This window comes from Molossus molossus, unplaced genomic scaffold (assembly GCF_014108415.1).
Source record: "Molossus molossus isolate mMolMol1 unplaced genomic scaffold, mMolMol1.p scaffold_m16_p_10, whole genome shotgun sequence".
Taxonomy (NCBI): domain Eukaryota; kingdom Metazoa; phylum Chordata; class Mammalia; order Chiroptera; family Molossidae; genus Molossus; species Molossus molossus.
The window spans coordinates 18417273-18435515 of record NW_023425345.1 but is presented as its reverse complement, the minus strand read 5'-3'; the positions used below and the strand labels follow the sequence as shown (position 1 = coordinate 18435515).

At 37.5% G+C, this 18243-nt stretch overlaps 1 protein-coding gene across 1 annotated transcript in view; it reads left to right on the top strand.

The window, feature by feature from the left end:
- The window catches only part of CFAP54 (cilia and flagella associated protein 54), a 276792-nt gene that overhangs the window by 23860 nt on the left and 234689 nt on the right, over window positions 1-18243 (top strand). Inside the window, exons 6-9 of the mRNA XM_036250829.1 lie at window positions 4416-4559; window positions 5205-5315; window positions 5434-5535; window positions 10686-10884. Coding sequence (XP_036106722.1) covers window positions 4416-4559; window positions 5205-5315; window positions 5434-5535; window positions 10686-10884 — 556 coding nt within the window. The remainder of the gene's footprint in view (window positions 1-4415; window positions 4560-5204; window positions 5316-5433; window positions 5536-10685; window positions 10885-18243) is intronic.

Here is an 18243-nt window from a genome sequence, read left to right as displayed (position 1 = left end):
CTTTTGGGGGTCTGAAGACCTAAATTCCAGCTCTGACTCATAAACAGATTAGCCTCTTAGAGTCAGATTAGGTTACTTTTAAGGTCTCTCCTGGCATTAAAATCTGTGATTTAGGACATCTTATACTAAGCCTGAGACCAAACTCAAAATGAACATGAACAACTGATAACCGAAGCCATTTTTATTTTGAAATGTGAAATTTCTAATATCCAGAATCCTGAGAGTTTTAATGAAAGACGTGGATTTAAAGGGGGAAATTAATATCTGGCTGAATCTCAAACCCCCAAACCACAACAGTTTAAATGCAAAACCCCACGATAGGATTTTTGTGTAGCAGGTATGAGAAAGCTTGAGTTTTGATGACTATTAATTCCTTATTAGTTGATGATGTGGCAGAGTTAGCAAGCAGTGACAACAGTGACAGCAGCAACAACAAAAAACTGCAATAAAGCATCCCCAGGCCAACTCAGAAGAGGTATAGTGTCCAGGACCGGGGACCCAGAAGGTCATTTCACTGTGGTCTGGTCATACACTCTAAAGCAGTGGTTCTCAACATTCCTAATGCCCTGACCCTTTATTTAATACAGTTCCTCATGTTGTATGTGGGCGTATCTGCATGTGGGCGGACCCACCTGGAGACGGATAGAGGAGCGCTGTCTCAGTTCCTAAGACCATCGGAAATATGTGTTTTCCGATGGTCTTAGGCGACCCCTGTGAAAGGGACATTTGACCCGCAAAGGGGTTGCAACCCACAGGTTGAGAACAGCTGCAAAGGGACATTGGCAATGTGGAGCAAAGCTGCAGAAGACTCACAATGATGGGGAAGGGAAGTGCAGTTCTGGGAGGCAGAGAAGTAAATGCTCCGGGATCTGCTCCTGGAGACAGAGCTGGGGGAGAGGGCATGTAGCATGGCTGTTTTCAGATTCTGGGAAGGCTGTAATTGGAAAGTGAGTTTTGAGTGGTTTTGTGCTGTTCCAGAAGACATGACTAGGATTGATACACTGGAGGCACATCAAGTTGGATTTCAGATGAAGAAAGTACTTTTCATGTCCTCTGATGCACCTGGAGGTGGGAACTCAGGCAGGGAAGGTTGGGGGCGGGGCATCAGGTGGTGGTGCAGGTGGTGTTGGTGGGGATGAAATTAGATTGACTTTCAGGCCTTACTTGATTGAAATGGTTTTATATTTGGCACTATAAACTGAAACTTTTAAATGAAGTTCATCCAGTTAACAAATATATATTTTTATACACATCCCTTCCTGTTGCCTATTGGCAAAGTTCCTTTATCTAATTTTGCCAATTCTTTCTTCTGTTATTTAAAAAAACCTACTGTGTTCCTTATTTCAATTTTTATATGTTTCATACTCAAATTTTCTATGTTTTTGATATATCTTTATTGTTGAAAGTATTCAGATGTTCCTCCCTTTTCTTACCCCCATTGACGCCCCCCCACCACCACTCCACACTGATAGTTAACAGCTATTTATTGCATGTCTACCACATGCCAGATAAAGTTCTAGCAGCTGAGGATACAGTGTTGATCAAGACAGACATGGTCCGCTTCCTAAGTGAACTTCATTCCAGCGAGATGGGCTTACATGCCAGTGGGTAGCCAAGAGTATCGTGATGCTGTGGCAAGCCCTGTTCTACTTCTGGAATCAAAACTGACCAGACTGTGGCGAACTCTGCCCTTTCAGTTGTCTTCTTTCTCGTAGAGGTCCGCCGAGCTGCTTTCACTCAGGTTATGTCCACTGTCTCTGAAGGCTGTAAAGATGGGAATAGGGTCTGAATGTTTCCAGTGTTTTACCTATTTTTACTATTAAATACTATGTCAATCTGCTAGGTTCTCTTAATATATATGCAGCTCCTGGACTTTTTCAGTGATTTGCCTTTTCATGGTGGGGTTGAATGCTATGCATATACTTGTCTTTAATTAATTCCTCAGTTACTGAAGGCAGAATTTGTTACTGGAAGAGGGACTTTATTGTGTTGTCCTAATTTATTATTCTATTTTCTTGAGAATCTAGAATATTTGTTTGCTCTTCCTTGCTTGGTTCTGCTGACTTTAGGATTGTGTAATGAATTCATTTAATAGCACTTGGGAATATTTGCCATGTACTGTTCTAGATGCTGGTGATATAATAAGAAATAATGCACTATTTCTATTTTCAAAGAAATCAGTCTATTTGGAATTACATGTGAGCATATTAATGCTATTGGATGTGACATACGATGTCTATGTATATAAAATATGTGTAAATCGCACAGACACACAGCACAGTTACAGTACACAGGAACGAGGCAGTGTCATTCCCCTCTAGTGATGTTGGAAAAGTTTTCTTTAACAACTGGTTCTCTTCCCCTGCTCTTTCTCCCTCTGCTTCTGCTCCTCCCGTTTTTCCACCTCCTCCTGCTTCCCCTTCCTCCTCCTTTGTCTTCCTTGCCATTACCAATGCTGACACTTACGTTTACTATGTTCTAAGCATTTAATGTGTATTAACTTATTTGATCTTCAAACAACCCTAATTACTGTTGTACCTATATGGATGAGGGACCCGAGGCACATGGAGTTGAAGTGAATTGTCCAGTAGCACGGCCAGTGGTGGAGGCAGTGTTTCAGCCTCATAGGGCAGGCGAGGACAGCGCAGAGTGAGCAAGACACGCATGTTGGGACCACTAAGGTGTGTTTCGTGGAATGGAAAGCATTTTGGACTAGCTTTAAGTATATGATACGAGGTCAAAAGTAATGGGCTGTGGGGGAAGCAGAAATTGTCTTTGCTTGTACTTTGTCTTATGCGCAATAGGGAGCAGTTGAAGTGTTTTAAGCACAAGAGGACACAACCAGGTTTGCATATTGAAGAGATAACTATGGTGGAAGTAAGGAGGATGTATAAGGAAGGGGGTGAATAAGAAGAAGGGTGATGGTAAGACCAAAGACAGGTAGACAATTGAGGAAGTATGCAATAGTCCAGGGAGACATATGAAGACCTTCTTGGTTAAGGCATGATTTTAGAATTTTGTATTCTGAGATAGTTAGCTCATAGATTCTTATTTTATCCCAGTAGTATTTTTTATGACAACATGCAGAGCACAGACCAAATTTCTTTTTATATTCAATCAAATGAAAGGCAATATATTCTAATTGCCATTTGAGCTTTTGGAATATTTTTGAAGAAAGGAAAAAGACTGAAAAGGTTAACTGCAGTATACATGTAGTCAAATAGTGTTTCCCAGTATAGGGTTTGTGGAAAGGACATGTTCAACAAGAATTATCAGTGGACTTGTGGGGAAAAGACATTCAGCTAAAATAACATAAGTGACTCTTACATATATTCCTACAGACAGACCAATAACAACGATTACCTTTTCCCCATAATTTTATTTCACTTGTACCTTGGGAATAGTTAGTTACACTGGAAATAGGCATCACTTATGGAGTGTGCCAAATACCATCCTAGCACGCCATATACGTTGTTTCCTCCATAACAGCACTGCGGTGATGTGTCAAAAAACCCATTAAAAAAAATCCTCGTCCTGGCCAGTTTGGCTCAGCGGTTGAGCATTGGCCTGCGTACCAGAGAGTCCCGGGTTCAGTTCCTGCTAGGGGCATGTACCACAAAAAAAAAAAAAAAAAATCCTCACCTGAGAATATTTTTTCCATTTATCTTCAGATAGAGTGGGAGGGGGAGAGAGAGAGAGACAGACAGACAGACAGACAGACATTGATGTGAGAGAGACACATCGACTTGTTGCCTCCCGCATGACCTGACTAGGGCTGGGGACCGAACCACAACAGAGGTAAGTGCCCTTGACTGGAGTTGAACCTGTGACTCTTGGGTCCAAAGGCTTATGTCCTAACCACTTAGCCAAACCGGCCAGGGCCAAAAACCCATTTTAAAGATGAGAAAGTTGAGGTCTGGAGAGGTAAAATGACACTGCTACTAGGTGATAAATTTGGGACTGAAATGCAGGTCTATTTGATTCTAGTCTTCAACCGTTCCTACTAAGTATTACAGGCCCCAGACTGTAAGCCTTTTTCATTTTTCCTATCTAGCTATACCGGTTTATTTAAAAAATGATGCATTGGTTCCTGGCCAGCTAATAACAATTGTATTGTTAGAATTAGCTCCTATTCTGTTGTTGGCACTTGATATATATTCATAAGAATGAGCTGAGTTCATAGGACTTTAGGAACTAAGAAGGAAGACATTAAACTTGAGATTTTTAGTTCTCTAAATTATTCTTTTAGAGATAAACACAAGCACTTTTTAAATGCTTGTGTTTTCTGACTCATTATTTCTGGTTTGAGTATTCAGCAACTTGTGCTCACAATTTATAATCTGATTATATTGAACAAAAATCACAATTATTGGCTTACCATGAAAATATATTCAATTGTGCCCTTTCTTCTTCAGGCCTTAGAATATCTCCTGTGGGCCAGTACCTGTATGGAGTCCTCGGTCCCACTCCTGTCTGTCAGGTACCTGACTTGGAGAGCTACTCTCTACACTGCTGTGTGCCAGTGCTACTATGACTGCCAGGCTGGACTCCACGGGGAGGTGTGCTACTTTCCACTTCCGAGGGTTTCAGTATTTTAAGATACAACGTATGCAGCATTTTTGTCTTTAGATGTCTGGCAAGAAAAACATAAACAAACAAAACCCAAAGAATTGCACTAAAGCAAAGACAAAAGTCCCAGGCTTAATTTGTAGAAATGTACTTGGCTTCTCATTCTGTTATCTCTTGCTCTACTTTCTTCCCTCTCCTTTACTCTCTGTTCATATCCATATTCTTTGCTGTGCTTCTGAAGAACATTTCTGGTATCTTTCCTTCCTCATTGTATTCTTGTATGCAATTCCTTTCCTTCCTTGTTCAGTTTTGTTTTTTACATTCAATATTATTTTGTATTAGGCAGGTATTGAAAATATCAGTACCAGAATTTGACGTTCCTTATTTTTAAAATTTCTTAATTCATAAAGTCAGCATATCTGACAGTTTATTAACTTTAGAACTGCAGAATTCAGTGGTGCTTGTAGGAAATGATAGACTGGATAGCTTCTGTGTTACAGAGAGTCAGCATCAGCCTGGAGCTTAATTCATCAATTAAATAAAATGTCCGAGAGACTAAAACACACTGTCTTGATACATTTTTAATCACTATAATCTTACTAATTGTATATTAAATTTATTTTAATTTGATATAGGCATTTGCTCGGCGTGCTTTAGGTAAGATTGATGACTTAGGGCAGCTGGAACTAATGAGTTCCTCACAACCGGAAGCATCCCGAAAGTATTATAGAGAGGCCACGATAAAGGTATCAGAGTTTCATGAAATAAAACACATTTATTGCACTTTATAGTTGATGAAATACTTCATATTAATAGTTGCATCCCACTGTGACTTCCTATATAATTCTTTTTTTTTTAATGCAGATGGCAGTGATGATCTTCAAAAGAGGAGTATTTGAATCTAGAAGAAAAAACAAAAGTTTCTTTAGACCAAAGATAAGAATTAACCTAAGGGAAATACAAACTGTAAGTCTGAGAATGTCTTCTCTTTTTCAGACCCTCTTCGTGGTATATTTGTGTCATACCTCTGTATTTTTGAAGCTTGGTCACTAAATATTAAACCCTGCACTTTGTTCTTTGCACCAATGGCAGAGAGAAGAACGCCTTCCCAGTTTGGACACGACCTCACTCCACCCCTTTCTCAGAGCTTTTGTACCTTTGCACAATCCCAGTTTTGTCACTTTGAATGGCAAGAGGCTGAAGAAGACGCTGGGAGAGGTTCAAATGCACAGGGCTCTGAGTGGTTCCGCGGGGGCCTTTGTCTTTGACTGCTTGGCGTTAGAAGGCTTTGAGGCTGGAGAGGAGGTGGAGGCACTTTTTCATATATGCTTCAGTTTTACCTCTGGGAGTGTTTAGGAATTAGGTCATAGTGTAGCAACAAACAACTCCCATATCTTGGTGGCTTAAAACAATCCTTTAATTCCCGTTGGAGTCAAGTTATAGTTGTCAGGGGGCTCTGTTCATGACTGCTGCTCAGGGCCACACTGAGGAGCAGTCCTCATTTAGAAAATGGCTGGTTATTCTGTCGGAGAGTATACAGCAGAACTTTTGGAGAACTTCACACAGGAGGCAATGCCCAGCTTGGAAGTGACAGCAGTCTCTGCTTTTCACGTGTCAGGCCTCATCACACGGCCCCTTGCAGCCACAAAGGTATTTGGCAAACAGCGCTCAGGGCTACCCCAGGAGGGGCCTGGGACCTAGTCATGCCTGTGGAGTTCTCTGCCTTCTCTCCCTCCTGACTTTTTCTTCCTCCCACTGTCTTCCCCTTTGCCTTTCTGAATCTCAGAATTCCTTAAGGCCAGTTCTATATGTTTTTGAATCCTATGACTGTTTCCGTGGACATAAACTCTTCTGTGAGTCTCTTTATAGTGACTGAAAGTAGAAGTGAGGGGGAAAAAAGGAGCAGTTTCTGACAGAGAGGAGTAGAATCTCAGGGTCCAGAAGGGATTTTCGGAATCATGTGGGTCAGTCCCTGTCTATTACAGACGGGGAAAGTAACCCGCAGAGTATGTAAATTACTGGCTCCAGGTCACAAAGGCAGCTGCTGGCAGTGCTGGGACCAGAACCCAGCTCTCTAGTCCAGTGCTTTCTCACTACTACAATGACTGCTTGTCTCTGAACTCAATTCTTCTCATAACATTTAGAAGTAATTCTCCCTTTAAAAAAATTGTTAATGTCGATATTTAAATTCAGATATTATTTGGACTAGGTAACTGTCTATTGATACTTGTTGTAACTATAATATATTGATGACTGAGCCCAGAAGTACATTTCATATTGCCTTTTAAAATCATACCCCTTACCAACCAATGGTATATAATTGGTGGGGGTGGTAACTTGCCAAATTATAGATAATTTCATGGATGTGCTGTTGAACTGCCTGCATCTGATAATGTAAAGTAGTAATGCTATGGTGTTTGTAAGAGAGGAGGGGACACTTTTTTTTTTTTTTTCACTAGTATTTTTTTTTTTCTCTGAGCAAACCAAATTTAGGTATTCAAGGCTGCAAGATTAGTTAGCATATTATTAGGACTTGATTTATAATTTTCCTGGTATAAAAATTAAATATATTTTCAAAGAAAAATATTTAAAATTTCAGGTAACATTACATTAAAAGATAATTTATTTCTGGGTTCCTTTAAGAGAATTATTACATAGAAAGTTCTGGTAGTATATCTTTTTAGGAAAAAATTATAATTGCTCAATGGATAGTTTTTACAGAGAACAGTCAACATAACCCTTTTTATAAAGTCATAGTATGTTATCTTGACATAGTTTGTAGAATGTCCTGCTTTATGTATATGAAATAATTGTATTGTTTCTTATAAAAGAAAGTTATCTCAATATGCATTACATTTATTTTATAAAACATTTTTGAAATTGTAAGCCAGTTAGTAACTTACAGTAAATCATTTTGACTTTCAAAGGATTCTTTTAAAGGACTACTGATTCAGACTTCTAATGATTGACTCTTTAAAAAAATATCTTTTCATTTATTGATTTTAGAGAGAGAGGAAGTGAGAGGAGAGAGAGACAGAAACATTGATGAAAGAGAACATCGATTGGCCGCCTCCTGCATGCCCCCCACTGGGGATTTGGCCCACAAACTGGGTATGTGCCCTGACCAGGAATCGAACTGGCAACCTCTTGGTGTATGGGTCTATGCTCAACCACTGACCCACACTGGCCGGACCTAATGATTGACTCTTTTGTGACTCATTCAATAAATATTTTTAAAGTACCTGCTATGTGAATAAGATAGAGGTTACATTCTAGTGGAGAAATTACATAATAAATAAAATAATTGTAGCTTGTTGTATTATGGAGGAAATAATGCTAGTAATTAAATGAGTTACATGTAAAACCCTTAGAATGTTCATGGCACATAGTAGACCCTCAGTTAATATTAGCTATTGCTATTACTTATTTTTCATTCATTCATTTGATAGCCGTATACTGAACACTTACTGTTGCTTCAAGTGTGGTGGAATATAGAAAACACTAAGTTGCAGTTCTATCTTTTTCAATGGCTTTGGAATAATGAAATGGATTTGACCAGACAGGAAAAAAGGGGAAAACAGTCTAAGTAAAGGATCAGAACATGATCATAACTTGGGAGCAGGAGTAAGCAAAATTTACTTGGGGGACAGTGAGAAACTGAGCTTGACGGGTTGGTGTGTTGTGTTGGGGAATTAACATAAGGCATCATATGGAGTAAATGTCACGGAAATCATAGTACTTAGAAGTGGAACAGATTGTATGGTTGCATCATTCAGCTTCTCCTCTGTCCTTACATTTGAAAAAAAATTTTTTTCTTTATTGATTTTAGAGAGAGAGGAAGGGAGAGGGAGAGAGAGATAGAAACATCAATGAGAGAGAACACTGATGGGCCATTTCCTGCATGCCCCCCACTGGGGATCAAGCGTACAACCTGGGCATGTGCCCTGACCAGGAATCTACCAGCAACCTCTTGGTACATGGGTCGATGCTCAACTACTGAGCCACACCAGCTGGGCTATCCTTAGATTTTTAAAGATGATTTAATATACCCTATGCAGTATATGTGCCAGGATTTGTCTGGTATTTTTATTACTATTATTTTATTTGTTTCTTTGCTATTATAAATATTGATATAATCAACATCTTCAAATATATATATATATCCTTCCTTCCTTCCTTCCTTCCTTCCTTCCTTCCTTCCTTCCTTCCTTCCTTCCTTCCTTCCTTCCTTCCATTTCCTGAGGATAAAATTCATGGTGTAGGATTTGAACCAAAGGATACACTTTTATTTCCCTTGCTATGTATTGCCAAATTAATTTCCAAAATGACAACCTGCAGCCCTGGCCAGTTTGGCTCAGCGGTTAGAGCGTCGGCCTGCGGTCCGGAGAGACCCGGGTTCGGTTCCCGCTAAGGGCACCTACTTCGGTTGCAGTTTGTCCCCGACCCTGGTTGGTCGTGAGGGTGGCAGCCACTCGATGTGTCCCTTCACGTCGATGTTTCTCTCTCTCTCTCTTCCTCTCTCTCCCTCCCACTCTATCTGTACAAAAAATGGAAAAATGTCCTTGGGTGAGGATAAAAAAAAACAAAAAACACCAAAATGACAGCCTGCATGCACCAATTTTGCCACAAGCAATTATCATTTCTTTATTTTTTTATAATTCAGTTTTAATAAAATGGCTTTTTTTAACTTTATTTTTGAGATTTTATTTTCCCTTATATTTGTGTTTGCTCTGTTTTTCTTTTTGACGTGAATTATCTTTTAGTCTTTGAGAGATAATCTTATATTTCTACTAGAGATTTTAATTTTTAAAATATATTTTGATGGACTCATTGCTTTTATAGACATTAATATTTTGCTTGTCATGCTTGACAGTCCGTTTTTTATTATTTTGACTTTAAATCCTTTTTTTAGATCTTTAAAATGTTTATGGTTTTAAATTCCTTACTTGGTATTCATCTATTGCTCTGATATTGTTTTTTTTTTTTTTGCTAGTTATCCTATGATATTTTAAAAAACAAGGTAAACTGTAATCTGTTTGGGTTTTATCCCTGCTTTTGTTTTTTCTATCTTTCCGACTTTGCCCCTAGGAAAAGGAAAATAGCAAAGGAATGACGGGGAATATGACGGGTATGTTCTAACTGGACATGGATTCTAGGAAAGCCAACTAGAGCTGCCTTTATTTTCTGGTAATCTAAATACAGAGAACAGGTAATTTGTCAGAATAAGTCATGGAGGCAAGCCATCTGCAGGAAGAGGAATCATTCTGGGCTGACACAAAGCAGAGTGGCTGGGAGTTCACGCAGGGCTCTAACAGTCACTAGCTTATTTATTTATTTGTTAAAGTATGTTTTTATTTATTTTTTAGAGAAAAAAGGAGAGAGAGATAGAAACATCGATTGGCTGCCTCCTGCACGCCCCCTATTAGCTGTTGAGCCTGCAACCCAGGCATGTGCCCTGACCGGGAACTGAACCAGGACCTCTCAGTCCATGGGAAGAGACTCAATCCACCGAGCCACACTGGCTGGGCATCTCTAGCTTATTAATATATAGCTGATCAACTTTTATTTAGAGTTAACTAACATAAGACCAGTTATTTATGCTATGAAATATTGTTTCAAATTTGGGTTTGAGGACCCTGCATCAGAATTTCTTGTAGTGCTTTTTAAAAATGTCCATACAGGCCCACTAAATCTCTGGAGATATGGTCTGTGAATCTAAAGTACTCCTGAGAGATTCTTAGGCAACCAAAGTTTGAGTATCTGTTCCTAAAGGCTGTTTTAAGGAACCACAAAGCATATGGAGATTGATGCTGCCCTAATAAAAAGATAGTAATAAACAGACTTTTTATGCTGCCTTGGAAAAGCAAACATAAATAAATCACAAAATCTTTGATGTATTGGCAACATGACATAAACCTTAATGGAGTGTGGAATAACAGCTCAAAAAATGAAAAGCATAAAAACAACCATCTCATTGATAGGCTAACCACTTTCTCTTTTAGCATTAATTAACCATGCCTTACTTATCTTTGCCTAGTAATATCAGACATTATAGAACTTTTAAAAAATGGATTTATGTATATGTATATATATATATTTGCTTTTTAAAATTACAGTTGCCATGGCCACGTACCATCACAGAACGGTTGTTGGATGAGATGTTTGATAGCACTGCATCCCGGTTTTTGGCTGTCTTGGAAGCTCTTTCGGATTCAAATAGACGAACACTGCAAACTGGACCTATTGCTACAGACGAAATAGAAATTCGTGATGTTGTCTCAGAACTGTTCATAGCAGGAAGAGAACTTTTAATAAGTAAGTTGTTAAGATAATATTTTATTATAGAACAGGAGTAAGAGAAGTTTTTAGCGTGGTAGTCCACACCTTATTTTGACTGATCTTGAATTCAGCAAACTTGCTAAACTCAACTGGTAGTTCAAATAATTGATTAGTAGATTTTCTTCTGGATTTTTTTTATATATACAATCATCTGTGAATAATGACAATTATATTTCTTTCTAATTCTTAAAATTTTTGTTTCTTTTTCTTACATTTCTTGACTTATTGCACTGGATAGGATCTCCAATAAAACGTGGAATGAAAGTGGTAATAGCAGATATCCTGTCTTATGTATAATCTCTAATGGAAAACTTTCAACATTTACCACTAATTTTGATATTTGCTAAAGGATTTTTTAAAGATACCCTTTTAAGACTAAGGAGTTTGGTTTTATTCTTGGTTTGCTAAGAGTTTTGTTTCTTTTTAACCCTGAATAGTTGTTGACTTTTTATCAAAAGCCTTTTCTGGACCTAATGAAATTTATTGAATTGATCAGATGGCTTTTCTCTTTTATATTTGTGAATGTGGTGAATTATACCGATACTGCTTATCTAACTTTTAGCCACCCTATATTTTTGGAATAAACCTAATGTTGAGGTGAGGATAATCCTTCTGATATATTGCTTGATTTTTTTTTTTTTTTTGCTAATGTTTAATATTTCTGCCTCTCTATTCATGAGAGAGATTTTCCTTTCTTGTAAAGTCCTTTTTAGTTTTTACTATCAAGGTCATATTGGCCTCATAAAGAGAAGTGAGATGTATGCCCTCTTTCTCTATTATTTGGAAGAGTTGGTGTCAGACTGGTGTTACTTCTTTCTAAATGTTTGGTAGACTTTACCAAATGTTAAGCCATTTGGACCTGGAATTTCCTTTGTGGAAAGATTTTTAACTATGGATTAAATTTCTTTCATAGATATAAAATGATTTAGACTTTTTTTCATTTAAAAAAATCTTATATCAGTTTAGTATATTGTATTTTCCTTGAAAGTTTTTTATTTTATCTAATAGTTTCAAATTTTAATTAAAATTTTAATATCTAGTTATGATCTTTGTAACATTTGTAAGAACTGTAGTGTAGTGGGGTCCCCTTTTTCATTCCTAATAGTGGTCATTTTGCCTTTTCTTTCATTTTATCAGCTGTACCAGGAATCTACCTATTTTATTAGTCTTTTCAAAGAATAATATTTGAATTTGTTTATCATTTCTATTGTATATTTGTTTTTCATATTATTAATTTGTGTTCTTTATTATTTTCTTTACTTTCTTGGCTTTATTTTGCTGATTTTAAAAAGTTTTATTGATTTGGAAGCTTACATAATTGATTTTCAGGATTTATCCTTAGTAAATATTTGCTTTTTAAGACATTACTCTCTAAATGCAGCTGTAGCTATGTACCTGAAATTTTGATCTATCATACCTTTAATCCCCATTGTGATTTCTTCTGTGATATATGAGTCATGAGTCAAGACATATGGAGACTTTCTAATTTTTTTAACCATTGATTTCTAGCTTAATTATTCAGTGGTCAGAGGAGTGTGTTCTGTATTATTTGAACTCATTGACATGTGTTGAGATGTACTTTATGGTCTAACTTGTGGTCAGTTTTGGTAAATTGTGTGTACTTGAAAAGATTACGTATTCTTTGTTGTTGAGTGCATTGCTTTATATATATTAGGTTAAGTTTGCAAATAATGTATTTAAATCTACTTCTACTGATTTTTTTTTAGCTGCTTGTTTTGTAAATTTCTAAGAGAGATAAATTAACATCATCTGTTATGGTGTGGAATTTTGGTACAACTTAGGGTATGTGTATGTTTTACTGCAGCAGATAATGTTTCTCAAAGTGATATTTTACCAATTTTACATTCTCCTCAGCATTTTATGAGCATTTTAATTGCTTCAGATTCTGATTATATCTTTTTTATTTTGTCCATTCTCATGTGAATTCAGTAATATTCTAATATAGAATAAATTTGCATTGTTCTGATGACTGCTGAAGTTGAGCACTTTTTCATACATTTCTTTCCCCGTTGGATATCCTGTGTTGTGAAGTGCCTGTTCAGATCTGTTGGAGGTCACTGAGAAGACATGACTACTGGCTGACCTGTGACCTGACTCAGGCAATAGGAGTCTTCTGTTAACCCCCTACCCTGTCCTTGGAATGTATGTCCTGTCTATTATTCCCATAGCAGCCATTTTGAAGATACAGCTTTGAGAGACTAAGGTGTTGTTGAGATTCTCTGGACAGTATATGTGACTGACCCCAGTTAAGGCCTCTATATAAACTTTTGGTGGTGGGTGTGACAATCTTCTTGTCTTGTGGCCGCCTAAGACAAGACTCATATGTAAGTTTCTTTGCTTTTTAAAACTGTCACCTACCCATCTGGAGGTCTGCCTCTTTCTTTGATCTCTCGTTGATCTCTGTTTACTGGGCTCAATTTGCAAACCAACAAAGTCTTTCCCCCATTTTTCTATTGGGCTCTTTGCTTTTTTTCTTATTGGTTTTAGGAATTCTTTATAGATTCTGAATACAAGTCTTTTATTGAATACATGTATTTGACATTTATTTTCCCATTTGGTGGCTTGCCTTTTCATTCTCTTAATTGTTGCTGTTAAAGAACAGGAATTTGTTTTGTTTTCAAAATTTATTCATTCGTTCAACAAATGTCTATTGAGTATCTTCTTTATGTCTGGTGGTCTCTTAGGTTCTGTAAGTATAATTGTGAATAGAATATAATTCTTGGTCTGAAAAACCTACAGCCTGGATACAGGACCTGGGTAAGTAGGAATCCAGTCCTGGTTTGATCTTTATAATATATGGTAAGATTGTGAAGGGAACATAGGTTCAGGGGGTAGTGGAATTAAATCAATATTGTATAGGATATATACCTATGACTTTACCAGATAATGTAAAATTGCTTTCAGAAGTTGGATGTTCAAGAGCAGTAAATGAGTTTCCATTGTTCCTTATTTTGTCCAATACTTGGTATTCTCACTTTAAAACTTTGCCAGTCTGGTAGATATGAACATAAAAGCATAGAGATATCTCTCTATGCTTTATATTGAAATTGCACACAGTCTGTTATGAAGTTGAATCTCAAATCTATGATTTATGAATATAGATTCTTTATGAATAGTTTTTTTCTCCTGCACCCAGAGTTGAAGCCCAGAGAGCTAAGTTCAGGTTTGCTTATTTGTTCTTTGTTTTCTGGTTCACTTTTTTACTTAGTGTCTAAATGGAACAGGAATTCTTAATTTTAAGGTAGTCCAATTTATCAATATATCTTTTATAGTTAACCATTTTTGTGTCATATTTAAGAAATCTCGCACTGGCCAGTTTGGCTCAGTGGTATAGCATCAGCCTGTGGTCCAGAGAGACCCGGGTTCAGTTCCCGCTAGGGGCATGTACCTCGGTTGCAGTTTGTCTCTGGCCCTGTTTGGGTCGTGCGGGTGGCAACCACTCAATGTGTCCCTTTCACACTGATGTTTCTCTCTCTCTCTCTCTCTCCCTCCCCACTCTATCTGAACAAAAAATGGGAAAATGTCCTCGGGTGAGGATAAAAAAAAAAAAAAAGAAAAAAAGAAATCTCTGCTATCTCAATGTCGTAAAGATATATTTCTATGTTTTCTTCTAGAAACTTAATTTTAACTTTCATATTAGGTCTAAAATTAGATCTTTTCCATTGGTATGAAAAACGAATCAAGATTTATTTCTATATAATGTCCAGTTGACACAGCACCATTTAATAAAGAGACCCTTCTTTCCCCATTGACTATAATATCCCTTTGTCATAAACTGGGTGACTGTATGTCTGTTTTTCATTCAACATAATTCCCTTGAGTTGTATCCAAGTTATTGTGTGTATTAATAATTCACTTCTTAGTACTGCAGAATAGTAGTCCATATATCATAGTTTGTTTGGCTGTTCACTTGAAGTACATTTGAGTTGTTTCCAGTTTTTGGTTATTAGGAATAAAGCTGCTATGAATGTTTGAGTACAGGTCTTTGTGTGAACATGAGTTTTCATTTCTCTGGGATAAATTCTCAAGAGTACAATTGTTGGGTTGCATGCTAAGCACATGTTTAGTTTTGTAAGTAACTGCTATACTGTTTTCTGGGGTAATCAAACCATTTGACATTCCTGCCAGCAATCTATGAACGATCCAGTTTCGTAACATCTTTGACAGTATTGGTGCCATCACTATTTTTTAGCCATTCTGAGAGGTGTGTAGTGATATTTCATTGTGGCTTTGGTTTGCTTTTCCCTGACGGCCAGTGCTGAACATCTCTTCACATGCTTATTTTTTCATTTGCCATCTTTACATCGTCTTCCTCTTTAGCGTCTTTTGCCCATTTTCAAATTGGATTGTTAGTTTATTTTTTCTGTTGAGTTTTGAGAGTTCTTTGTATGTTTTAGATACAAGTCCTGGTCATTGCTTATTAAGATAGCAAGTATATTAAGGTTTTTTTTTCCCCTCATCCTTACTTCTAATTTTTAACTGCTTCTTCCCCTCGCCCCTCCAATGCCTTTAATGGTGATAGCTTGGGTGACGATATAATCTACCATCCAAATTATTTTTTAATTGACTAATTATTTTATTTTATTTTATTTATTTATTTATTTATTTATTTTAACAATTTTTATTTATTTTTTTGTTACAGATATTTTACCTTTTTTACCCCATTGGCACCCCCCTCCCCACCCTCACCCTGCCCCGTCCCCGGCTTAGTTGTCCAAGTCCATTGATCATGCATACATGCATATAAGTTCTGTGGTTTATCTCTTCCCACCCCACCCCCACCCCCTCTTCTGAGGGATGTCAGTCTGTGCCCTACTTCCATGTTTCTGGGTCTACTGTATTCCTCAGACTGTTATGTTCATTATATTCCGTATATAAGTGAGATCATGTGGTATTTGTCTTTTTCTGCTTGGCTTATTTCACTTAGGGTAATACTTTCCAGGTCCCTCCATGTCGTCTCAAAGGATAAGAGATCTTTCTTACCGCTGCATAGTACTCCAAGTGTATATGTACCACAGCTTTTTTATCCATTCGTCTACTGATGGACACTTGGGCTATTTCCAGATCTTAGCTATTGTAAATAGTGCTGCTATGAACATGGGGGTACATATATTCTTCCTGATTGGTGTTTCAGGCTTCTTAGGGTATATTCCTAGAAGTGGGATCACTGGGTCAAATGGAAGTTCAATTTTTAATTTTTTGAGGTAACACCATATTGTTTTCCACAGTGGCTGCACCAGTTTGCATTCCCACCAGCAGTGCACTAGAGTCCCCTTTTCTCCACACCCTCGCCAACACTTGTTGTTTGATGATTTGTTGATGGCGGCCATTCTGACAGGTGTGAGGTGATACCTCATTGTTGTTTTAATTTGCATGTCTCTGATGATTAGTGATGTTGAGCATTTCTTCATATGTCTCTTGGCCATTTGTATGTCCTGTTTGGAGCGGTGTCTATTCAGCTCCTCTGCCCATTTTTTAATTGGGTTCTTTGTCTTTTGACTAATTATTTTAATTGAAATTTTTAACATTGACATTATTGCAGACTTCCCCCATTCTGCATCTTTTGCTCACCTCCACCTACCCCTGTGTTCTCTCTCTTTTGGCCTTCACTACACTATTGTCTGTGTCCATGGGATAGGCATATATATTCTTTAACTAATCCCTTCACCTTCCTTTATCTTGTCCCCCCTCAACCCTCTCCCCTCTGACATCTGTCTGTCTGTTCCATGTGTCCATGCTTCTGGTTCCATTTTATTCATCAGTTTATTTTTTTCATTAGATTCCACATATTAGTGAAATCATATGGTATTTGTTTTTCTGAGGCTTATTTCGGTTATCATAATACTCTCCAGGTCTATCTGTGCTGTTGCAAAGGATAAAATTTCCTCTTTCTCCTTTTTTGTTTTTATTTTTTTTTATCCTCACCCGAGGACATTTTTCCATTTTTTGTTCAGATAGAGCGGGAGGGAGAGAGAGAGGAAGAGAGAGAGAGAGAAACATCGATGTGAAGGGACACATCGAGTGGCTGCCACCCGCACGACCAACCAGGGCCGGGGACAAACTGCAACCGAAGTACGTGCCCTTAGCGGGAACCGAACCCGGGTCTCTCCGGACCGCAGGCCGACGCTCTAACCGCTGAGCCAAACTGGCCAGGGCTCCTTTTTTGTTTTTATATAGCCGTGTAGTATTTCACTGTGTAAATGTACCACAGCTTTTAATCCACTCATCTGCTTCTTTATAAATTACTTTCTTTTTGCTCAAATACAAACTCTAAGAACTTTGAAATAGGTTTTCTGAGTATGATATTTTGCTTAAAAGTTTGTTCCTTAAAAAAAAATTTAAAGGTATTTCTCCATAGTCTTATATATGGAGTTGAGAAATCTGTGTGTTTAAATCTTGTTATTTTATAAATTTAGCTTTAAAATTTTCTTTTTCCTATTATGTTCTTATATTTCATTATACTGGTTCTAGGGTTGGGTTTAGTAATACAGGAGGTATCACATCTTTAATTTTTCATGTTACTTCTTCATTCTTTTGTTATGTTTACTTTTTTTAATTCTTCAAGGGTCCTAATAGACAAATGTTAACACATCCACTCTCCATATCTTATTTATTTTATCATTTTTATCTCTTTATTCTTTTATATTACCTTCTGAGAAGGTTTCTCAGTCTGATTTTCTATGTCACTCACTGTTCTATTCCATTCATCCATTGAATTCTTTGTTTCCATAATAATATACTTTATACCAAGTATCCATTTGACTTCTTGAAGCAGTTTATTCTTGATTCATGTTTCTAATATTCTCTTATTTCCTTGAAAGAATACTTATTAAGCTTAAGTTGTTGTTCACTGTGTTCCATTTTTATGCTCCCCCTGGTAAGGGAGGTTGCCATCTGTGGTCTTTTGTTTAAGGCATTTGTGCTTTAAATTTTCTTTGTTCGTGAGCTTACCCTCTGCTGCTTTGGAACAGCTGATTTGGTGATAATGTCCACCTGGAAGGAGGGGGGGACACTAAGGCCCTGACCTTAGCTTGTGTAGTTCTAAGTGAGCTTAGGATATGTGTGTGTACTTGTGTGCACATGTCCATGTGAGGGCGGGAGCCTCTATGCCACAGTTTGGGCTCATCTTCACAAGGAAAATACAAGATCTCAGATGACAATCCCCTTGACTTCCTTCACCCAAACATGAACATTTACCTTCATCTGCCTCATACTTTCCACTGCCTCTAATCAAAATGGGATATTTTCCCTCTTCCTGTTTGGGTCTTTAAACCTAATCTGTCCAAACTGTCCCTTCAGGTCTTCTTTCAATCC